Consider the following 26,035-nt stretch of genomic DNA (forward strand, 5'->3'; position numbering starts at 1 on the left):
CCCTAAAGGAACTCACAGAATCCCTGGAATCCACTTTGAGACCGACCTAGACCACCAATTACCAATATTTTGACCGATAGTTTATCAAAACGTGCAAATGTGTTCTAATCAATTTGAAAAACTTTGATTTGATAGTTTCCATTTCAGAAGATTTCACTTATACGAAAAAACAATAAATTAAAATAAACACAAATAACTTTTGATTAAAATAATTACTTTTTTTAAAAGTGTATTTTTTTTAACCACTAACTGTAAGACCTATTCAAAAATGTTAAATATAAAAAAACAACTGATCTACAAGCTGTTCACCTGTAATGACATGCCTTAGATGCCTAAAACAGGACCACAAGGTTGAAAGTGGTTAAAAATTGGTAAATATCGGTTGAATAATTGCCTACACCGATGTTGGCAGTTATTCAAATAATGTCTGGTCCTAGTTCCGTTGTCTGCATGCTGACCTGAACATAGCCGTGCTGGGCCGTGACATACCCGTCCACTGTCTGTAATCCACAGAGATGTGTAGTGTACATGGATGTATATAATGCATCTTGTATATTTGTATTGTAATATAGCAGAGACATAATATTGCAGCAATCTATGTTTAAGACTGCTTACTCTTTGAGACAATCAACTCTAACCATTTCACGAACTATGTCAATTATAACGCATCTTCTCCATTCTCCCAGCTTGCAAACTGCACGGTTCACAAAAGCACGGTGTGTCAACTCCATGTCCTAAATAATAGGGTACCTTTTAAAGTGAAGATATGAAGAAACTGAGATGGTGAGATGCTGGCGAGAGACCAATTCACCAATTCAGGAAATGTGAATTGCTAGCATAGTTATGGTATGGGGACACCATGCTAGCTGACTTGGGGAGTCAGCAGCATTGAATTAAAAAATGAAAAATAAATAAATCAACATTGTGGATAGATAGTACACAACAAAGGCTGTCGGTTTTCCAAAAATGTCACCAGGTTCATCCCGGCCTCAGGCCATGGATGATGGTAGCGTTTTTTTGGAAACTCAACCCAGATGCTTGGAAAAGGCTGTGAGGTCAGTGAGATAATTAAGAATCAGCAGTACTTACATCAGGTTACTGAGTGACGCGAGATTGATCTGTTGCTGCTGCTGCTGCTGCTGTTGTTGCTGCTGCTGTTGTTGTTGTTGTTGTTGTTGTTGTTGCTGCTGCTGCTGTTGTTGGTGTTGCTGCTGCTGTTGTGTTTGTTGCTGCTGTTGCTGACTAACCGACTGTTGCCATGCTGTCGGCAACAGGCCTCCGGGTGACGTCAGGGCATGTAAAGCCGTTATGTCAGCACTCGTCAGCTGGTACTCTAGGAACCAAAAAGAAGCGCCAGTCATAAATTTGAAACAATACCTCCCCCTGAATTTTCCTTAATTGACACATTCTTCCAACCTTGCTTTATGAACAAATGTTTCGCACTGTTCTGTTTTGTATGTCACCACCAACATGCAGATACAGTATAAGAAAGGATATACATAAGAGGAAAAAAAATCGAATCAGTTTGAATTCTGAGTATGTTTATTATAATTTCACCTGTGTTGTATGCTGTGGGCATAGCCGAAAAAGGCAGGCCCTGTGCTAGGAGGCTAGGCGTGGCCACAGACACCACTGGCGTAGTGAGCGTTTGGGCCACCTGGGCGCCTGCTGCCAACCGCTGGGCGTTCTGCCAGAAAGGAAAACAAGAGGTTAGATGCAATAAAATGCACGAGACAAATGTTGGTGTGAATCAATCAGCATATCATCTTTCAATGAATGTAACTTTTTGACATGCTTGAAATGTAAAAGTGAATAAGGCTGCCGCTGGATTCATAAATGGTATACAAAATACATCGGCTTTGTGACATATGAAAGAATATAGTTTCCCAGTGTGGAGTGAACCTTAAATGTTTGGTTTAATAATTGACTTGAGGATGACGTCAAAAATAAGCAAAGAACCCCAACCAATGAATTACTGATGAGGTGGACAATAAATTGTATGAATTATTAAGCTAACAATGTAGTCTGTGGTTCCATTATATACTGTAGCAGTGCTGCACTGTTTCTGAATCTATGGCCATGCTACCAGGAGGTTGGGGACTTTTATGAAACCATGCAGGGAGGGACAAATACTGCACATCCGCAGTGAAAAAAGCCCAAACTACAAGGAGACAGTCTGAATCAGATCATAGCAAAAAGGCCAACTGGGGACTGATATAGAAACAAATGCAACCCACAAAAAACGAACATGAAACCTTTCATGTCAAGTATACGGTATTGTCAAACCTGTGACAGGAACGTATAGCTGAAGTTATGACTGTAATGCTGAATTAACAACAGACGTAAAATGGAACTGGTTGTGGAAAGAAGAGACACTAGGTTCCACTCATTGCCAATGCAGCAATGAGTGTCTATTTACTAAAAGGTGGTACTTGCAGGTTTTTACATCTTTTTGTATCATAAATAACATAACAAAAAAGGGTGCTTTGCGTGCTTTATCACATCAGAAAAGATTGTGGTGTGAAATGCCTTTGCCAGGTTTTTCTTTTTTTTTTAAGATCACAGATTTCCAGTGGTACAGTGGGTGGTACAGTAGGTGAAAATGAGAACCAGTGTGGGATTGTGGTGAACAAGGAACATGCACCACACAGCCATGTGAAAAGACATCCATGCTTTCAAGTGTTGTCATATAATGGAGAAAATTGGACCATTACAAAACCAGATCTCATTCAAGCAGAATGTGTTTTGTCAATGGGTTTTTGCTGTGGGTGTTAGCGTTGCCTAAAGTGGAGTTTTGCAATTACAAATTGAGGGAACAAGAATTTGTTTAAGAAGATCATACGAGTATGATCCTCGGACTGTACACAATCATGCTGGAACCACAAAACAATGAGCCTTAAACCACATGCAGTCCAGTGGCGGCCCCCGAACTGCCAGTATGCCAGGATCAGAAAGGGAAAAAAAAAATCTTTTCTCAGGCACACATATGAGGACATTGCATCCATGCTAATGTGGAGGCAGTTGATGGCCATCAACTCATGCGAGTGATTGACATGGGGGAATTCACCTCGTTCACCAATTCCAGCTCATCCTCAGTCTGCAAAAGGTGGTAAGGTAACAGAGAGGGTTACAACTCTGGCCTGAGGTTATTATACTGTAGCTATATAAAGTAAGAAAATAACGAAAACTAAAAAGGCATAGAAAATGACAAAATCACCCTGTGTGTGTGTGTGTGTGTGTGTGTGTGTGTGTGTGTGTGTGTGTGTGTGTGTGTGTGTGTGTGTGTTTCTATTGTTTCGATCACTGTTATACAGTGGATGTAGTGAAGAAGGAATTCTCTAGTAAACAATAATAGTATTTTAGACACATATCTGACAGCCAGACCTTTGTGTAACACTGTAAATAAACATTAATTAATTTGTCTTAAAAGTAATTGAAAGTTAAAGAAAATCAAACCAACATAAAATACCAACTAATACCTAATTATTGTTATTCCTGTTAACCTCACAGGAGCTATTTTAGCAATTAACACAAGTTGGGATGCCATTATTTTTGTAATTATTTGGCTACAGAGTGCCGCATTCACTGCGCTTTATTTTGAAGAGCCCCAGAAGCCTGAAGCATGTTGTCGAATTTCACTAAAGAAATGATTGATTCTGCCTGGATCCAATCTTCAAAGAAAGTCAACGGAATATTTACAGAATAAAGGTGTTGCTTGATTTCTACACTAAAATTGTGTTTTAACACAATTAGTGCCTCTTAATCTGAAGGTTGCTTGGTGCCTCGGTGCCACGCCGTTTCCTCCATAGGCCGCCGCTATTATTTTGAAGGGCTGGAAGGGGGTTGTTTTTGTTTTTTTGGATTATCACTTGACGGCAACGATTACGTCATCTAGTCACATGACAGTGTGGGTCCAGAAGGGAAACATGGCTGCGCGCATCCCGTGTCTAGAGTGTGCAGAGTGGAGCCCCCTTTTTGTATACAAATGTCTTTTATGAGTTATTGAAGTTTCTTTATGGGCCTCTCAATGGATTTACTATGGAGGAGCTTCACTTCGCGTGCACGCCCGACGTGCGTTGTAAACAAATCGCGGACATTGCCGATGCGGGCGGGACCGGAGCGACGTACAGTAAGTGATAATATCTTTACTGTATATACAGTAAGATTCACAGTCCTCACCGTCAACGGCGCCATGGTATTAACCCTTTCAATGACGGTGAGGACTGTCAACGGCAGCAGAACAGTTAATACTTCCCAACCATTTATCAGTTTATGTTGAACGGTTTTAATACATACCGTGGAAAAATGAATTGGATAAATATTTCATCTATAGAATCTTATTTCAATCAACAGCAAGTGAGGAGCTATTAGCAAATGTATCCAAGACCTTTTTCACTTTGCCAATGCAATATGGTTAGTGTTTACTTATTATTCCCAATTCCAGTCAGAAACAAAAAGGACAACAAATAAGACCGCTTCAACACAATATCAGGCTTTCTCACTTCCACTTGACTTTTTCCATTTTGTCTTGATCCATTGAGATAGATAAATGCATAATTCTTTGTGGCACATGTTTTGCTGGTACTGACAGTAAATCAAATACTGCTGTTTAATATTGCTATATAAAGATTTATCCACCAAGATAAATATTATCGTTGCAATGATATGCTTGCTTGGTTAGCCTGGCAAGTACCTAAGCTGGGCACTAAAGACAAGAACAGTTTAGTGAGAGACGGACAAGATTAAGCCCATGAACTTAGTGCGTCCCGTTAAGCGAGTCAGCCCTCTTTAAGACAGGTTCGGCATGTTTAAGCTCACCATCTGCATGAGGCTCTTTCCCCCCTGTGAGGTGATGACCCTCAGGTCTGGCTTGCGGCTGTTGGCCATCTGGGGGCTGGGGGGCGGCGGCGGAGACTTGGCCGGAACTACTTTCCCCAGGCTGTTGCCATTGGAGACTGAGAGGAGGCCTGGGGAGGCCCTGGCACTGATGTATCCGTTTGCTGCAGGGGAAAGGAAACAGGTGAAGCTGAATGGAAATCAATGACAAAGCTCAGGCGTGTAAAGGAACGAACAAAGTGGTATACATATAATATATTGAAGACAAAACACCCTGGAAAGGCTGAAAGTTGTGCAAATGTTTTGGCAAAATGTGTGTGTGTCGAGGTCACATTAGCATAAAGGAAAAAAAACTAAACAGAGATGAAAATCAACTTTACGGATAAACTTTGAGACAACGTTTTAATCATAATGCCAATAGGCCACTAGGTTAAATGGAGCAAATAGCCTTGTAGAAATTGAAAGGTTTTTCTTTTCAGATGTTAACAATAATTCCTTCAGTTAAGTTACTGATTGATTACCTCTATATTATCTTAATAACTATATGAGTTGAAATTAAAGAACAATTTTGGATTAAATCAGTAGATAGCAATGCTACAGGATTGATTACTTATAGGGATTAGCTGGATTGGTGGTTGCACACATACTGTATACAGTATCTCTCATTCATAAAACTGAGATGATGTATGATGACTGATTCTATATTAGGCAATTCAAAGACACTTACGGACTGGACTCGGACATCCTCCATTCGAATTATTCAGGTCACCTCCAAGAAGAGCCCCTGTTGAAACAAGAGAGAAAAACGTGTGACTATGTGGGTATTGTAAGCAGCCTGGAAAATATTATATATAATAGATTGTTAGCTTGAATCTTTCTGTCTTCTTCTCTGTCTGTCTTTTCAGAATTAATGTTTCCCAATAACCTGAATCCTGTTCTTCTTCTTAATCAATTTTCTGTTTACTTCCCCAAGTATTTCTTTAGATCTTGAATCAGCTGCCACTCTTGGACTTGAATCCTTGTCAGGATTCAGGAACAATAATTGTGCCCACACATCTTATATTACACAAACTTATATTTGTACAGATATTCGCTTACAGTTAGAATTAACACGTCTTGTTTTTCTGTGGTATATTGGAACTAAAAAACTGCAACAAGCTAGTTCAAGCTGTTCTTCTGACTATTATTAACTAGTAAGATGGATATAGAAAAACACACATAGGGGCTGATAACACTAAGAAAAATGTTCCACTGTATCTACAGTATAGTGGTATTCTATGACAGAACAACTGACGCGCCTATTTAGTAATTAATTTTCAGTGAAAGGGCAGATAGGGAGGCGTGGGCAATCTGACAGGCGGTCAATAGGCCACAACCCAGAGAAACTGTCACATAACATGCTAGTCTCATGCACGCACACGCGCGTCCTTAATATGATCTCAATATACCAAGTAAATCTATGCATGTAAGTATATGAATATGAATAATTATACAAAGGAAACAAAGTAAGCACATTGACCAGGGGTCAGCAACCTTTGTGAAATTAAGTGCAATGTTTCTATTTCTAGATCAGTCAAAGTTCAGAATTTTAATGAATGTAGAATTATGTGCAGGATGTAATTTGCTACAAATTAGGTGACTTAATTTAATTGACCACGTTAAAAACAATATTTGATTTTAAAATATAAATCCTCTCTCTCACACTTCCACCGGTGTGCCAGTGATCACCTACCCCTGTGCAAATATTGGCACCCGTGCCTAAGGTTGCCTACCCGTCCATGACGCCTGATTATGGATCCCACTGGGAAAGATGGATGGAAACGGCATAGAGCGCTCGTTTTCACAGTTATTGTCCACGACATTGCAAGCGGCGCGAAGGCCAGCGGACCTTGGTCCTGCTCTTCGCGCCCGAGCGCCGCAGTCGCGAGTGCCCGCGAGTTACGAAGCCGTGGTGAATGCAATCGTTATATTTATGCCCAGGCCGTAAGGCCTGGGCAAGCACACGATAAACGCCATGATAATTGGGTTTTGGTACACCTCGCGCGGTCAAAGTGACTACAACGGAACGCTCCCTACGTCCGGTTCAGCCAATCACAAGCTTCAAAAATGAGTCCGGGGCGTGGTTATCCATCTTTCCCAGTGGGATCCATAATCACGCGTCAATGACCTATGGTAGCATCTCAGTATTTAGTCAATTATAATCCATTAAATTGTCTGTATGAGCATGAGCAAGTTTTTGAGCTCATTGTGTTTGTTTATTTTCTTTGTTCTATTCATGCTATTTGTTCTTCAGCTTATTATTTATTATTATTATTCAAATACATTTCAATCACTATAATTTGTACAATTTAACGGCTCCTTTAGCAAAATGACTGTTTGCATGACAGTAAATTGTATTTTAACAAATAATATTTTTTTCCAGAGTTTATTCCAATCACTTATATGCGATTTAATTTTCTATTCCCTGAGTGTTTGGAGGTCATTCGCAGAAGATTCCCCAACTGTAATTTGATGCCACTCATGGAAAATGAGTTTGAGGATTTATCACCAAGCACTGCCTGTTTCCACACTGTCAAATCTTGGTTGATGAATGAGCTATATTTAGATGCTTATTTTACATGTTTATAGAACATGTTCGTTCGTCCTTGCAATAACATCTAGCAGATACAGTTTTCAACGCTGCTTTTAATACTTTCGGACAAATCACACAGTTACATTCTGAAGCAAAGCAACAATGACTAGCCAAGTCAAATACAAACACTAATTGCACAAAGAGGAGACAACTGCAACTGAAGACCAGAGATCAGTTGCTTTCGTGTGACAGCTGGAATTAAGGAGGTGTTAAGTCAAGGGATGACTTCAGTCTTAGCACAAGCATTAGAACAGTGGTTCCCAAACCTTTTAGCTGAAGACCCAAAAAAGAAATTAGGCCTTTGCAGATCGTCTTTTTTCACTACTGAGCCACTGTTTGGGAACCACTGCATTAGAATGCCCCTGGATCGTTCCCTCACCTGCGCTGGCTGGTCGCTGCGGCAACCCAGGAGATACCGTGTTCCTCTGCAGCGCTGGTTGCTGTGGCGACAGCAGGTGAGGATCGGAAAGTGAAGAGGAGGTCACATAGGAGGTGGTTACCAGGGCGTTGCCAGGGTTACTGAACTGCAGCGTGTTCTGATTTGACGTCTGGACAGTGACTGGCATGGAGAATGTAGGGGGCTGGGCTGTAGACTGCTGGAATAAGAGAGAGAACTTCCGCTTTAGTCGCATCAACACAACGCCAAGGCTACTGGTCCAAGGAGAGGTCCTCGTAATTGTGGCTTTGCTCATATCACCTCAAACAAGTATTTGTCATTAGGGATAAAAATGTCAGTTAAAACAGTGGTTCACAACCTTTTCAGGCCGCGACCCCCAAAATAATCATATTTTAACTGGGGACCCCCCCACCCTGACGAGCACTAAGAGTTGAGGCATAACATTTTGTATAACATGGTTCTATTGTGAAAATAGCCGATCTGCTATTTTCTCAATTTCTACCTCTAATATTTGACAATTTGGCCAATGTTTACACTTAAACTTTATGTTGGTTGGTTTACCGTTGAGGGAGAAAACAATGTTGCTCATTAAGTTAATCATCTGGGGACCCCCCAAAAATCATTTGGGGACCCCCCTGGGGGTCCCGACCCACAGGTTGAGAACCACTGAGTTAAAAGATGGGGTATGAAAAAAAAACATTACTTTGAAATCATTGAATCTTTGACTTTATTTTCAGTTGAAAAAGGTTCTCGACTGACATTTTTGGATATACGCAATTCTCAACTCGACACATGTCGAAAGGGTTAGGTGACAAAGTATAAATTAGATCTGAGTGTTAGGACAGACTTACTCCATAACGTTTGAAGAGGATGTCCAGGTCCTCAGTGGTCTTGCGGTACTTGTCATCATTTAAAGGACTTTGGTCGATGGAGTCCTCTCCATCGGGCTCTGGGCTGTCACACCCATTGAAACCTTTCTTTCTCAACGTCTGTGAAGGCAAGAGAATTTCAAGGTAACAGGGAGGAATTTCAATTACATTAACCTAAAAACCAAAAAATGAAATGTCATGGATTATTATGGTATGAATCAAATAAGAGAATCAATTTAGGACAGACATTTTAGCACATCATACATCATATTTTGGAAAAGGTTCTGTCAAAAGCAGATCAAACATCATTACCACATAGCCAACATGTTTTCCCAAACAGCCCATACAATTTGCACCAACAATTCATTATTATTGAAATATTAAAAGTTGCATAATTTCTTTCATTAGTTTAAGCAAAAATCCCATTAGAAATATAAGCTTTCTTAGACACATTTACACCACCGTCCACCGCACCAACCCAAATGTGATTGGGGTTTACTGACATTTTGCTTGTTTGATAAAGCATAATATATTGTTATATTTAAAGTTCGCCTGTGATATAGCAATTACACATCCCAGATATATCAAGGTGATTTGGGAGTAGGGATAGGACGATATGAACATTTCCTATCACGATTATTGTGACAAAAGAAATCGCCATTATCCTGGGGCGGAACATTTGCCAAAGAATTGTGCAGCGGTTTACCTCGATGATGTCTGCGTTGGTCCGGCTCTCGTGGGGCTCGTTGTACTCTGTGTATTTGAGCAGGACCTTATCCATGTCAGTGCTGGCGTACTGGAACAGCTTGTTGGAGTGGTTGAAGATGATGAGGGCGATCTCGCAGTCGCACAACACGCTGAGCTCGTAGGCCTTCTTCATCAAGCCAAACTTCCGCTTGGTGAAGGTCACCTGAGGGGAACAGGGGAGGGGAAACAGATGGCAGTGGGTGTCAAAAGAAATATGTAAAGATGAGCTCCGAATGAACGTTGACCGCCAACTGACTCGGAATCCGCGCATGCTGAAACGATGTTGACAATTCCAGACACGTTTTTTTGAAAATTAATTGTGACAGATGGGACGGAAAACTGAATTACTGTTCTTCTGTGCTCGTTCTCACTTATACTGACTAGATTTATCTCCGCTTTAGTTTCTCAGTTTTCTCTCATTTGCAACAAGGTGCTAATGAGATGGATATTATATCAGAAAATATGGATGCGATAAATATTCCTAACTATGCCAGTGTTAAGTTATTATCAGTACACTGGCCTGTAATTTGTACGTGCATGCTCTAGGGGTGCAATGGTCATTACTTTTGGTTAATAATAACTAGAAGAAAGCCCCCTGCGGGGGCTTGAGTCTGTAAGATTTATACAATAGTTTCAGAATTACAACCCCTCAGGTACAGGGTGGCCTGCTCTGTTTTGGCTGGGTGGGTTATAATAAGATAGAAAAAAGCACCCCCTGTGCGTTTGTTTAGGTGGCATGGGATGTGTAGTGTAGTAGGAAAGGCAACGTTAAATATTATGTTGAAATAAAGTGTACAATGGTACTGTTGAATATTTTTTTTTATTATGAGGTTGTTGTAGAACATGGAATGATGGGTGACAGTGTGTTCTTAGTAGTATACAGTGTCGTCAAATTAAAGAAACAGACAAATATATTCAAGGTTGCATGAATCTGTTTTGAAGCACTTGTGTTATGATGACAGGCAAGTTATGAGAGAAAGGGGAAAGCATGTTTGAATGATCATGTGTAGTAATTCAAAGGAGTTTCTGGGATCCCTACTCGTCTGGAACAGCAGCGGGTGACCGAGAGAAAGACAGCGGCTGGTCGACAGATCTCTCTCTCTCTTTTCTCTCTCCATCTCTCCCTCTCTCTCTCACACACACACATACATGCACACGCGCGCGCACGCAGACACACTTTTCATACCGTCCACATCCATCCGCCGAGGTTGTATCATGACTGCTTGCGATGGGAATTAAAACACAATAGAGGTTTGTTTTATATCAGCAGAAATAGTCGCGTTCCCAGTTCCCAACAGCACACGAGTGACTGTCTGACACATCTCGCTTTGCTCTTGCAAGTACACGCCCACTGCCTGATCTACAAACCCTCCAACGTGGCGCGGAGCGACAGTTTGATCTTGGAAATCTAATGTTGTGTGCGCCACACAGTCATACGACTAATCATAAATCAGGCTCCATGAGAAGCACTCGGCACGCAGCACTTGACCAGTTTAGCAGCGGAGAGAGAGGGTGAAAGTCAGAGTTGAACAGAAGCATGGATGGACATGAAACAAACGTGTCAAAGTGAACTCATATTATCTTCAAAATGGGACACAAATTCCTTATTGAAGCGTTTTTTTTCCCCTCCATTGCGCGAAGCGATGCGATGGTGTGTTGTGTGGATAACACGTTAATGTGTTTGTGTGTGCGTGCGTGTGTGTGTGTGTTGCAAGGCGAACAGTCCCCGACTCCCCGTGACATTTTGTATTGATCATTATATTATGTATTATTGCTTTGTTCAGGCCCGACTCAATCTGAATAGAATCCCGTAGCGTGCGGAGCGCCCGACTTTTCAAAACGGCAAGTGTGAGCCCGTTTAGATAATCTGGTCAGAGAATCTGAAAAAAATGATCCTGTAGTGTTTAATGCTACCCGATTCAGTCGGGCAAGATTATCTGTTAGTGTATGGCCAGCTTAAGGGGTGTTGTTGTATAGACTGATCGATTGAAGAGTTGGAGCACTTTGCAATAGAAAAACAAAACTATAGAAGATCTGGTGACAATTCGAAAACCCGTGGACAAAATTAAATAGGTATTAAGGTTGCTCCCGCTCGTGTCTCTCTCTCGTGTCTGTCTCTCTCTCTCTCTCTCTCTCTCTCTCTCGTATCTCGCGTCAGTGCAGCGGCGCACGCCAGCGCACACACACACACATTGAGTGATTGCTTGCTTGCTTTATAGTTTGCCAAGCAGAAAGTACACACACGTCACACACACAGTACAGGTCCTAACAGGTCCTCTTGGGTTATACACATGATGATTGGACAGAGTGGAACAGTTATTGTGGGATTAATTATGACACATGTGGGCACATGACGAAATTAGATAGGTCCTTTGTTGCTAGCTGCATTAAGGTTGTCATTGCAGGAAAGTCAGAAAGGGTAAAGTAGAAGGTTTAAAGCACGCTATTCCTATCATATGTTATACTGTGCCGTTGCTCTCTCAACTGCCCCCCCCTCGCTCCATCTCTGCATCTCTGGCAGTGTTTGTTTACGCCCATTTGTGACGTGCATCGCGTCGTCGGTCAACGATGGCTTGTGCATATGCAAAAAAAAAAATTAAACATTTTGGCATTATATGAGAAGTAGAGACACATCTGAAGGTGATGAAGTTGATGTTGGGCAAGGCACATGCGTTATTGATTTTTGTATTATGTTTTTTAGACAATTGAGCAACTGCTGAACGTGGAGTTACAGATGGACCAATGGACAAACCAACACACTATTTTTTGGGGCGATTCTAATAAAGGTTGTGGGATAATAATAATAGTAATTTTGGTTTATTTGCACTAAAGTTTGATACGGTTACTGAGGTTAGGTTTAGGGTTAGGGTTAGACATAGTTTTACTGAGGTTAGGATTAGGGTTGACACCTCAGTCCTGTATCGAAAAGTATACTGAAAATATTTCCAAAATGATCGCCTTGTTTTGCTTATTAGCTAAATTAAATAAAGGAGAAAAAAAAGGTTCTTCCATTCAGACACATTCCAGTATGGCCCCAACAGCTGCAATACCGCTGGGTGACCAAGTGGTGCTGTATTCAATTGTGCCTACAGTGTGTACACACACACACACACACACACACACACACACACACACACACACACACACACACACACACACACACACACACACACACACACACACACACACACACACACACACACACACACACACACACACACACACACACACACACACACACACACACACACACACACACACACACACACACACACAATTCACAGTGGGTGGGTGGGATTTTTGGTTGTTTAAATCTCTGTATAAGGATTTAAATGAACGCTTAGAAGTCACTAGACGGTGGGTTAGGAAGGTTTGACCAACTGATGGTGGCCATCCTGAAAAATGGCTCCCACAGCCAATTAGCGATGCCCCACTATCCAGTTTTGCTCCCAATATATCTGCAAAATGTGGTGCTTTATTCAAAAGATTAAAGCTGGTTTGATATGTTGAGCTATGGCACCCCACTAAAGGAGATTCAACATGAGTCACTTATGACTAGGAAAGCTTAATTTAATTTTAAAAAAATCACACCCAATGTGAAGTGAGCGGTGGTCGTGCTTGCATAACGTCTTCAATTGGTAATTGGTGATCTAATACAGGCTACACACACACACACACACACACACACACACACACACACATTGCTATGGCAAAACGCTGAGGAAAAAGACTAGGATATAGGTCTAGGATGTAATTGGTGATGTAATATGGCTACACACACACACACACATATTGCTATGGCAAAACGCTGAGGAAAAAGTGGCTACAGATAGGTCTAGGATGTAACTGGTGATGTAATGTGATGTAATATGGCTACACAGTAGTACACACACACACACACACACACACACACACACACACACACACACACACACACACACACACACACACACACACACACACACACACACACACACACACACACACACACACACACACACACACACACACACACACACACACACACACACACACACACACACACACAGCTATGGCAAAACGCTGAGGAAAACACATTGCAATGGCAAAACGCTGAGCCACGCACAGCCACTCTATGGAGCGGTTTACCACCGCTCAATAAAATAGTTGGCAAAAAGGTTGTGCCTGTCACATGCGAAGTAGCAGGCCTCCACACCCACACATACTGTATCCCTATTGGAATAACCTTGCTAATACAGTATGTGTCTTACCTAAATCTTCTCCAAACAAAAAAAAACATCTAATAGAGAGAAGAATGCACAATAGAAAATACTGTTTGGGTTTACCCTTCTTCAGAATCAGTTTACGTCTAGGTATAGATTAGGTAAAGAATACATGGACGTAAGGACAGACATCTTAATCTGATCTTTACATGTCACACTGTGCATTGTGCCAAGGTGATGTTTAGGCTACAATATGGAAACTCCAGCTACATCACAAAGACAGCGGCATTGCGGAGTGTGCGGTCACCTTTACAGCAACAGTACGTCATCATACAAGAGTATCGCACAACAGTAGTGAAAATAGCCAACCTACAAGTCCACGTGTCACGATGCAAAGCTTTATGAGCTTGTAGATCGACTATTTCACTATTTTCTTGTTTTTTATAACAATAAAAAATGAACCGTTTTGGCCACCCGACAGCAACTAATATATACAATATTATACAGGTACATGAGGTCTATTATATAGTTATAGAATTACTGAACAGTTTTGGAGCTACGTATATCATCATCCTCATACTCCTGGATGGTTGGAACTGTTCTGATTGCTTGTAAATGAGCTTGTTTGTATCCTTGTCTTTCCTTGTTGATTCATCTGAAACGCTATACAGTATTTCCAAACAGCACCTTTCCACTATAGGGAAATTTGAATTGACTTTTGTCCAGAACACCATCTCATATTTCTCAATCGAACTAGGTTCATGGAGACTCTGCGCACTTGTCATCTTCAACAAGTTGACACCATGACAAGACCCGCAAACTATTTCAGTGAGAGGTGGGGCTGCTCCATGTGGGCAGGGGTGAGTGTGTGTGTGTGTGTGTGTGTGTGTATGTGAGAGAGAGAGAGAGAGAGAGAGAGAGAGAGAGAGAGAGAGAGAGAGAGAGAGAGAGAGAGAGAGAGAGAGAGAGAGAGAGAGAGAGAGTCGCTGTTGCAGGGAGACTTTTCCACAAGGAAAGAGTCATAGGAGAACGTGCTGCTGGTGTCATACCACAAAAACAAATAATACTTCCAGTCATACACTTCCAAGATAAAAACCACATTCGATTCACATTACGCATGGCGATACACATTGAAAATGAATTGTATGGGTTAAGGCATTATTTTTGATAGCCATAATATATATATATATATACATACAGTATGCTGTGTGCAGGGGCCTCACTTTGAATGGTTCAGTTGCTTGGTTCATTTTTTCTGGACAATGAATGGGAGCCAAAGCCAATTCTATTACGGCTAAACGGAACATTTTGGTGTCCCTTAACAGGGTTTGTTCTGCTACGTTACTGCAGTCACTCCTGCCATCAGTCACTTGCTTCACACAAAGCCAGCTACAGCTAAACTGCAGTTACTTTGTCCCCCTCATTATGCATTGCTATTGGCCGGTCGCCAGTTGTTTTTAACACATGTCTTCCTACAATTTAGGCATTTAGAAGACACTCTAAATACAATGTTCAAGATCAGGCCATTGTCTAAGGATGTCAGAAATTACAGTGGCAAATGGGATGGGAACTAATGTAACAACAAACACAGTTGAATAGTGTTGCATAGATGCTCATTCTCACTTACTGAGCATCTGTTTCTGCCATGGATGGAGGCAGAATTTGGTGTTTCTAAAAGTGATAGGGACAGACATGTCCGCCTAGTGTACCCAATGTAAATTATGCTTATGGTTTTGTGTGTGTCCATGTTTTTCAGTCAATGGATTGCAGACTTAAGCCTCAAGTCTTTGATGAATGGAAATCGGACAGAGCTGTTCACAAATCTTTGCCAGTGCCATCATGTCAGGTCTAATACAAACCAGCCATTTCCTCTCACTATGATAAAGCATTTCTATGTATTTCTTCCAAAAATATGTTGTCAACCATGCAAAATACACACAGCACAAGCATGGATGAATATTAACACAAGTACACAAACACTACAGAACACTGACAGAACAGTCACATGTGTCCTGGATATGAGGACCAGAGGACTGCAGCTGCTACGGAGGGATTGATTGATCTGGAGCAGCTGTCCTGGGGCTCGTGTGACTGAGATGATTGGCTTCCCGATGCTTACTACTCCATGGCTTACAAAAAGAAAAAACACTAGCCAAGAATGAAGTCTGAACCCTAACACCAAATCTTGTGCAGCTCATCATGTCCTCCTCTTTACTGCCGCTGCCAGTCCCTGAAACTGACCCCGACGGGAAAGCCAAGACCTCTGAGCTATCATGGGTCTGCGTATCAATGTTTGAGCAAGCCAAGTGTGAGATTATTTAGAATCCATTGGATAATCTTTAATTTCTTTCACAGAATATATCATAAAACGTAAAGATATACCTTTGTTTGACATACAAAAGACTTAATATATAATATACTTTGTCGTACAATGGTGTCACGTGCTGCAAATAGAGAATCTACAAGCTCACAGCGCATAACAACGGAGTAGAAAGGGGGGGGGGGGTAGTCGGCTCACCTGCTTGTTCCTTTCATCGGTGATCCGCTGGATCTGGATCTTTTTCCTCCCCATGATGCTTTGCAGTTGTGGAGAAGGATGCTGAGATCAGTCAAGTAGAGAAGTGCCTCTCGGAGGGCGAGAGGGAACGCAGTCTTCTACTTGTACAGCCAAACACTCACACACAGTCATGCAAGCAAGGACACACGCACACACACATTTCTCTGCCCTGGCGTGGTGTGCCAAGGTAAATTACTCTATTGACGAAAGGCTGAGCCAGTAGATGGTGGGCACTGCTGAGTGAGGGGTGCAGGGTGTATGTGTGTGTGTGTGTGTGTGTGTGTGTGTGTGTGTGTGTGTGTGTGTATAGGGGGGGTGTGTCTTAGTTCATTGTTTACTCAATTGGGACAACGCTGGCCAACTTCTCTGGTGTTGTAGTGGTGCAGAAAACGTCACTCCTGTCCTATTGAGAGAGAGAGAGAGAGAGAGAGAGAGAGAGAGAGATTATTCCAATATTAGCCTATATTATCAGCCATTACAGGAGGCTAATATAAAGTAATGTTTGCACATTGTAGACACAATGTGAGTGTATCAGAGAGATAACAAATGACACGATTCTGATTATGTGAAAACAATGCATTAATTTGCAGTTTTTGCACAGACTATAAGTGTTTCAATCTAAAATTAGCTATATTCCTGTTAATTACACCACGCACAAATAGTGGGTTCTAAATTCATAGGAGCAACTGAAATAACACATGTAACCACAGAACAAATGACTTGGGGACCTGGGGGTGTCAGTTGTGTCAGAGTCAGACTAAGAAGCACAACGTCCCCTCATACACACTTGGACACAGGTGTGTGCACACAATCTCATTCACACGCCCGCACAAACACTGCACGCTGGCCAAAGTTTCATGCCACAATGTAAGGTGTGTGTGTGTGCGTGACTGCGTGTGTGCATGTGCCTGTACACCATGTTTTACTGTCTTTGTGGCAACAAAAAGTCTTCATGAGGAGGATAGTAAAGCAAGACCAGATCGACCTCAAAAGTGACAATGTTTTGGTACCCATGAGGATTCTTTTTGAGCGGTGGTCACACCGTCTCCATAGCGTGGCCGTGTGTGTAGGTATGTATGTTTGTTTGTTTGTTTGTATGTATGTATGTGGGTGGGTCTGTATGTAGCCTCAAGCCTGTGGTGTAGTACCTTTTATGACCACACATGTTAAGGGAGGGGCGCTGTTCTCAGGCCAGGCCAGGCACACACACACACGCACACACACACACACACACACACACAGGGGGAGGGGGGAGGGGGGGGGGGGGGGGTTGGTGGGTAAACCACCGCTCAGTTCACACGGGTGTGATTTTTTTATTTGTTTCAGGATTATCCTTAAAAGATGCAGGTTGGTTAAAATGTCAGTAAAGGGTGTACGGTAAGAGATAGTTTTAGGTTAAAAGATAGGGATATTGATGTTAGGGTTAGGTTTGCGATTTCCCCGTGTGGATATCATGTTTGTTGTCCATAGCACTCGCACTCAGCATTTACTGTATACTTGCAGTTATGCAAATTACATTACTGTTCTGTGTTACCATTAACACATCAGCTTCTGTTAGCTAAACAAATCACATCTAACTCCAAATTACTTGCTTTTGTTTAGCTGCTCTTGAAATCATTAAAGCAAACCAACATGAACTCCTGCCAGTATTTGTGGAAATGGAAAGCTTACCAACACTAAAGAACATCCTCTTCAAACTACATTTGAACTAATCTGCTTTTAAATAAATAACAAGACTGCAACAATCACCAATGACCACACAAAAATATTTTTTGTTTGATAAGATTTATTGAGTTCCCAGTAACTACCAAAGCATGATGCTCAAACTGTCCAACTTCATGCCGTTATCTGTACATGAACTCAGACTTGTGGCTTTTGGGGTAGGCTAGATTCCCTATCCAGTCCTGACCCACAAAGCTCATGCTTTTCTGTGGGATATTTGTGAGGTTAAATGGAGAATATGCGAACTGATCTTGCTTGCTAGCTAGCTGGTGGAGTGCTGTGCGCTTAAGCGCTTTGCAATATAAGCTGCTTCCTTTCTGCAATTAAGACAAAGGTGAAATGATAATGTGTTCAAATGTTGTGAGAAAGATCTATCATCTGACACTGATGTCATTTCTTTCTAGCCCCACTAGCGGCAGGGCTCTAAGGATGCTATACCTGTATAGGTTGGTCGGCCAGTTGGTCGGTCAGTCAGTCCACCTGTCCCAACATTTTGGTCTCAAAGTATAAACATTTTAAACAGCGCTAACCATGACACTTGCATTCATGCTCCCCTACTGATTTTATCAACAGACTATAATTTTCCAGTTGGACACAAGATATCTCAAACGTGGAAGGGGTGAATTGTCGTGCTTTCTGAGCACACTTGTGTGGTGGATGAAAATGAATCATTTAGGGGCCCCATGATGCCTATAGTTCCACTCTCAGCCCAAAATATAAACTTTTTAAACAAATCTCAATCTAACAGGCAGATTATAGGACGAACCTTAAACGCTGTGTCTCAGTCATGCTTTAACATGCAAAAACAACCTAACTGGCCTGGACGGCTAGGGTAGTGGTCCGGGCACCTAGGCTTCTAATCCTGATCCCGACAACCTTTGCTGCGAGTCCCCTTCTCACTCCCCTTCTCTCTCCCCACTTTCCTCTCAATCTACTGTAAATTATCAATAAAGGCATAAATATATATTAATTCATCTATAATTAGTGTATTTATTTGTCAGATACATGTACTGTAATTGAAATTGAAATGTGTTGACCCATCTCTTGGAGCGGTGAGCTGCAGCCGTGCCACCTTCAGGAATCAGTAAGGGGCGGCCGTAGCTGAGTGGTTAGGGAGCCTGCCTGGGGAGCCAGAGCTCCTGGTTGTTGCAGGTACGATGCCGGTCAGGCAGCTATGTGTCGATGTGTCCCTGAGCAAGACCCTTAACCCCTAATTGCTCCCCGAGCGCCACATATGGCTGCTCACTGCTCCTAGTCGTTATAGGATGGGTAAAATGCAGAGAATAAATTTCACGTATGTGCAAATGTACTGTGACAAACAAGGCGTGGGGCCTATTTCTTTTTTATTATTATTTATGGTGATCAACCCCCTCAATCAGACCCTTGATGCTGAATGCCAAGCAGGGAGGCATTGGGTCCCATTTTTACAGTCTTTGGTATTCAAACCCCCGAACACCCAGTCTCAGGGCGGACACTTTAACCACAAGGCCTGGTATATATTTATAAGATAAAATAAGATCTAACATAACTGAGAATGAGCATGTGAATATGAAGTTCATATTATGTCAAATGGTCAAGGTATCATGTGTCTTGGACATGAGGAGACATTAGGCTACAGCAATCCTGACCGCAGCAACACGGCCAACGTGTTTAGTCTACCTCTCCAGATGTTGTTTTGGTGAGAAAAGATGAGAAAAGAGATGTTTTTCTTTCTTTCTGTACATTTTTCTCCTTGCTTTCTCTTTCTCTGGCTTTTTGAGCGGTGGTCACACCGTCTCCTATACGTGGCCGTGTGTGTGGGTATGCGTCCGTCCGTGTCTGTATGTAGCCTGCAGTACCTTTTCTGACCACACATGTTAAGGGAGGGGCGCTGTTGTTCAGGCCAGGCACACACAAGCACGCACGCACGCACGCGACACACACACACACACACACACACACACACACACACACACACACACACACACACACACACACACACACACACACACACACACACACACACACACACACACACACACACACACACACACACACACACACACACACACACAGCCTCCACCGCTCAGTTCACATGTGTGATTTTTTTCCCTTCAAACTATGAATGATTGAGCTTGCACAAAAAATAATTTCACCCACTTTTTACACCTGCAAACGTGTGATGAGACAATACAATTTATTCTGATTCTAAATAAAACAAAAATGTCCGTGACTTCTTAACAATGTACTGATGTTCAGCAGCCAACACTGACTCATGTATTGATGTTGATGTGAAGTTTGGTTATGTTTTAATGACTATGGAGAAAACTAAATGTAAACGTTCTATGTACAATACAGTATAATATATACATACACAGACCATTTTCCATTATCAAGCTCCTGTCACATATGGCTGAGCAATTATGTATTCATGGCTGTGAAAGTGTCTTTCCCTGCAAACAATGGTTTCTTTCTGTTGAAAATGTCCTCTAATATATAATTATCTGAAGTCAGGTAAATGCTCCTTCAGAAGGTGTTTTATTATCAAAATGTAAACGAAACAAAGATCCATTGATTGTTTTATGAGAGGCCACACTCAATATAAAACAACCTTATCTATTTTGGGTTGAGAAGAGCTGTGAAAATTGTCACAGCAGCACTTTGCTTATAGGCCATGGCAATTTAACAATCTGTGGTAGCGGCAATGATAATCAAATGATCTCCAAGGGTTTCAATCCCTGTAATGATTTCTATTATCAAACATTACATGCGCTCAGACTAGCACTTAATCAGGATAAGCCTAGAGCATGTACACTAATACTCAAAGGCAAGACCATGTGGGTGCCATGTTCCGTGCTGTGCATGGATGGAGCTTTTAATGTCTGTTATACTGCCCCTATTCCCGGGCAGTCCTGGATACTGCGGGCCACATCAGAGATCATTCAGTCATTAGCTCCAACTGAGAATCACTGACCCTGAACAATTACCACAACAAGAAATATTGTGGAAACTGCCACTGCCAGAGGCAAACGTGATTAAAAACATACTGAATCTCCAAACTTTGCAACCATCAGGCTATAATATTATCTTTGATTTGCTATGGACTGGTGTGAGTGGAGCTACCCTACAGGGCCGGAGTGCAGCCTTATTCTGCCCACCAACCCCTGCATGGCTGACCACTCATTACTGTAATTGTCACGTTCATCCCTCCTCTACACCCGCAAGGCGCTGATGGCTCAATTAAGAGCAAGCTAGAGGGCCGATTGGACGCCAAGATAATGAGGTCGCTACTTGGGTCAAAAATGATCCCTATATAGTTATACCCAGTCGAACCCTGTGTTCATTCTGTGACATGAAGGAAGCAAGAGAGGAGATGCACCTTAAGGCATCCCAGTCAACCCCAAACTTGAGTCGGGCTGAAGACAGGCACCTGTAGGTGGGAAATGAAAAACTTTGGGATGTGCACATTCTGCCTCATTATCTTTGGAGTTTGGAACTTTGGAGGACAGGAATCTGACGTTGATTAAAAAAACATATTTCTGTGTTCCCATTAAACAGTACAAGGGAGTTAGCTATAGCAAAAGTTCTACAAGCACACTCTGCTATTTCTTGCTTTGTTCTGCGACATAGGTGTGAGGGCCGCTTAGCACCTATCAGTCGGATGATCTCGGATCGCACGGCCAATCCGACCGATATTCCCATAGCTATGGGTGTATCAGAGGCACCCAGGGGACTAGCACTGGACCGATATATTTTTCTGACAGCTGAACATGCCCTCTTTCAGAAACAAATGTTAAAATCCTGTTTAAAAAAAGAAGAAAAAAAGAAAAGAAAAAAAAAAGGTTTCTAGGCTGAAATGGCACTAGGATTTAGCTTGAATCACACAAAGGACAATTTAGCAACACATAAACATTTCTTTGATGAGGAAAAGCAGAGTGCAATCATCCTCTGGGCAAGCACTTCTATGTTTTGGAGTGGTGCAATTAATGGCAGTGACCTTTATGAGATATGGTCAGTGAAATAGGCCAAAGCCCTGCGAGTCCTCCAACCTGGCACAATGCAAGGGCTTACACATCAAGACCTCTCAGAAAATAGTTCTTGAATTGCTGATGACTTCACTGCCCGATGGACAACTTGTGTAAAGTTAATGACTTGTAACATCGCCCACATAATAAGAAGCAACTTACTGCTGATAGCATAAAGGAAAGCAAGAAGATGTAGTACACCAAAATTGATTGTCTAATCTTTATGTAGCCTTCAAACATGATTGACAGTAATTACATTGGAAGGTGTCTAGTTTTTCTTTTATTAGGCACTGTCTCATTGCTGAGTCTACCTTTACCTAACCATGACACAAAGTTTTGCTTCCCCACCTTATGACCTCTGCAATTCCAAGACACAATTATAAGTTCACATGTGCTGTAACTACAGAATTCAAACCAGATTTACTACAAATAGACTACTGCACATAAATCATTGTCAAGATTTTGTGTAATATGACAGTGTTTGACAAAATACATCACACTGACAGACCACTAGAAACGTTACAAAAACAGTTCCCCAGAGGAGTTATGCCTATCAAAGTAAACATGTCATATGATATCTAAAGTCACTTTGTGATCTGCATGAACCAAACAAAGTATTCTAATCAAACACGATACCTCTTTTAACCATTTGGCATCCCACCCCCTTTAACCTTTTAAATCCTCTTCCCCTTCAATTTCACCATAAAATGATCATTAACAGACAACAGTAGTCCTTTTAAAAACTGAATTCTGTGCTGACTGATTCCCCATGGTGGTTTACCCTTTCAATTTAGCAGAGAGAACTACAGAAAGGAAAGCGTATTATTAATACCACCTACTCCAATCTAAGAGGGATAAATCACATTGTGTTCACTGATAACTTTTCATTAAAATTATTGTTGCATCATAGGTATTTAGCCAATGTGCTGCACAGTTACATAGTGACAATGAGTGAGCTCTCTGCCTTACTCAATGACACTCTGATCATGGTCTGTTTAACCATCAATTGTTACATTACTAGTAAGACGCCTCAGGGCGACCTCACTCTAAAGGGCGAGGTCGCACAAATTCTTGGCCATCTGGCCAGTGATGTATATCGGACCAGTTACCCATATATGGAGACCCCTGCATGATAGACAACAATGTTATGTCAAAACATGCCCATATATGGGCATTACCAAATATGGGCATTCCCAGATATGTCCATAATATTGATGACATTGGGACAGGGATCTCCATATATGGGCATAAAACGTATGTTAATTAGTAAAGCCAAGCAGGCAGTGTGGTTTAGAAGAGAGTGGCGTCACGCTTTGATCTCGCCGCAGACTGGAAGTGGCGTCGCATGGAGCCTGTTCTCATTCTTAGCGAGCCTCTGCTGCTCCCATTATAACCGAGGCATTTTCACTCACTGGTAAGTAGACTAAATCAAGTCTTTTTCCCGCTTTTAACTCATTCACGGGCCTCTCCAAGGTAGACAACATTATTAAAAGGGGGAAAAAGACGTGATTTAGTCTACTTACCAGCGAGTGAAAATGCCTCGGTTATAATGGGGGCGGATGGGGCTGAAGAGCAGCAGCAAAGGCTCGCTAAGAATGAGAACAGGCTCCATCCAATAACCTAGGCTAAGCTAGCTACTTCCATAGCTTTCCACGCTTACAATGGGAGTCGACGTAAGTGTCATAACTCTCTCCATGATTCTACGGGTCTGCAAGCAGGGCCTTGGCGAGTTAGGGCTTGGGTTTGATGCCTTGGGAGCCACACAGATATGGGCCATACATCTGGCCAGTGATATATATCGATGACATCAGGGATTCTGGGGAATACCCATATATGGACTTTTACATAGGTGATGTCACCTGTGATATCAACTGTGATGTCACAGTGACAAACCATAAACCATAGACAAACCATAGACTGTAAAAATCTGACTGACTGACACAGACAGACAGAGACAAGCTGCGACATGTCTCATGGTAAACACAAAATGTTATGTTTAAGTTAGCTAGTAGCTAGATCCCTGTCAGGACTACCGTTGCTCACAGGAATATATTTATGGAACTTCCAGAACATAGTTTAGCTTTAACTTTCCCTTTGTTTCATCAAATAAAGTACATCATGGAGCTGATTCTGTGATTATAAACAAGCTATATCTGTGTTTCAAACATTACAAGCTCCTTATCTACTAACATGACCCAGATGCCCTGGAGCCTGTCTTTTGTGCTTTCTCTGTTCATGTGAGTGGAGCTGAACTTCCCTACATTAGATGACTCCATCAGTGTTGGGGGTGTACCGTGGTGCATGACACTGTCAAACTGGCCTACTTCTGGCCCAACAGCTTTAGTATGCTCTCTTGGGATCCCACAGAAAATTGTGTCTGCATGACACCAAAATGACAAAGTCCTAAGCCATGCATGGGCCATGCTTTTAATGTATTCCTTATGGAAACCTGAAGTTGCCCATACGGCAATGATGAATACAAATACCAGTATTTACAGTTGCGGGGGCGGAGGGGACATGCATTTTTGGCACCAGATGTTATAAAAAGAACTGTGATGAGGCAAGATTTCTATAATTTGATGAATTGTTGTACTCAAACATGTCTGTTCCCAGGGCTTCAAAAATGTATTAAAAATCAAATGTAATACATTTGTAAATATTACACCGAATAAGCACTCAACTAAGCCCTTTCCTTATAATACGTAGGTAGACCTCAAGGACTGGGGGGAAAAATCTGCTATTTGCTGGGCAGCTTTGAACAAAAGGCCCAGTATTCTGTGTGTAGTTATTGGCTACTTAATGCCATTAGGCTACGGATGCATGTTATTTATTGGAGCGAGCTCCTTGGGGTTGGATCTGGGAACATAAGGCTAGAGGCTCGGCCACTATTACAGACAGACTAGTGCATTACTCACAACAATGTTATAAATGGTGTGTGACTGAACGTGAAGCGAAGTAGGCCCCCAGTCACTGACGGCAGACAGGTAAATAATACGATTTGACAGCTTGGAAGCATTAGCGTACAACCAAGTGAGCTGCGCGATTAATTTCACCAATACATCAAACTGCATATGTTTACCTTGACATAATAAATCGGGGTTTGTACAATATTGTACAATATTCTCTACACTACTAGCCATTTGACAATATACGAATCCGACCGACGGACAGCCATTACCTTTTTTGCACTCTCCAGAAGTCGGTTCTAGGTGGAGTGTGTAATACTTTAAAAAAATCATAATACTGGCATCACGAAATGCAACGTAGATTTCAGGCCGTATATATAATGCGAATTATACGCGCTTGTTATTCTTGTTTTGTCTGAAATAATAAACCAAGCGGTTCTGTTCCTATGCGAGAGAGGAAAAAAGACGCAGGAAGGAAATGTATCATTCCACTTACCCTGAAATCACTCTGTCCAAGCACCGCGACAGGCCGAGCCGCGTCTCAACACAGCGCCGGCCGTTTGTAGCTCAAAACACAGCCAATTATTCAACTCGAAGCGATGTCGCTATTTACATAATCCATGGCGGTAATTTTCTGTTTAATATCGAAGTAACTATACTGTCCACCCAGGCGATACAGTGTAACCAGTGTATCCAGTGCATGACCGACGTCATTGACATCGGTTCGTGACTGACCCCGTCGGCGTCCAATGGGAAGGCGACTTCGTAGCGGCTCGTCCAATCGCCGACGTGGGCGGGTCCGGAGGAGAGAGGACATGACGGAGGTTGACGGCCATGTTCTGCTCATGGTGTTTGTATCCCTCCGCCTCACTATTTACCTTTTGCATGATTTTGCATGTGGGGGGGAAATGTCACTGTAACCCGACCGTGGAGTAACCCACCTCCTTTCCTTAGGAAGGTCCGTTAGGCCATTTGCTTTTCACATTTGTTGTTACTAACGGTGTGAACAACAGATGGGCAGACCCGAGGTTCCTTTGGAGGTGGCAACTAGGCAAATGAAAGAATACCAGTATGAGGGTGGCTACTATTGTTGTGTTCAGCCATACACTAGGCCCACTTGCATTGCTAATTTTCTTTAGATCAGGCCTTAATAAGGTCGGGCT

At 42.1% G+C, this 26,035-nt stretch overlaps 1 protein-coding gene across 4 annotated transcripts in view; it reads right to left on the reverse strand.

The window, feature by feature from the left end:
* The window catches only part of LOC308292112 (myocyte-specific enhancer factor 2D homolog), a 32,212-nt gene extending 6,682 nt beyond the window's left edge, over positions 1–25,530 (reverse strand). For 2 of the 4 annotated variants that reach the window (XM_080734367.1, XM_080734365.1), the window contains exons 1-9: positions 25,369–25,530; positions 16,202–16,643; positions 9,441–9,644; positions 8,717–8,854; positions 7,848–8,061; positions 5,564–5,620; positions 4,819–5,000; positions 1,558–1,687; positions 1,090–1,333 (exon numbers count right to left, since the gene is read on the reverse strand). In XM_080734367.1, the coding sequence (XP_080590493.1) occupies positions 1,090–1,333; positions 1,558–1,687; positions 4,819–5,000; positions 5,564–5,620; positions 7,848–8,061; positions 8,717–8,854; positions 9,441–9,644; positions 16,202–16,255 (1,223 nt within the window). In that variant the 5' untranslated portion in view covers positions 16,256–16,643; positions 25,369–25,530. Of the gene's footprint in view, positions 1–1,089; positions 1,334–1,557; positions 1,688–4,818; positions 5,001–5,563; positions 5,621–7,847; positions 8,065–8,716; positions 8,855–9,440; positions 9,645–16,201; positions 16,644–25,368 lie in introns of all 4 variants that reach the window. The other 2 variants (XM_080734366.1, XM_080734364.1) reach the window with 1 other exon arrangement.
* Between the last annotated feature and the right edge of the window lie 505 nt (positions 25,531–26,035).

Source organism: Nannobrachium achirus, assembly GCF_963921795.1.
Source record: "Nannobrachium achirus genome assembly, chromosome: 10".
Classification (NCBI taxonomy): domain Eukaryota; kingdom Metazoa; phylum Chordata; class Actinopteri; order Myctophiformes; family Myctophidae; genus Nannobrachium; species Nannobrachium achirus.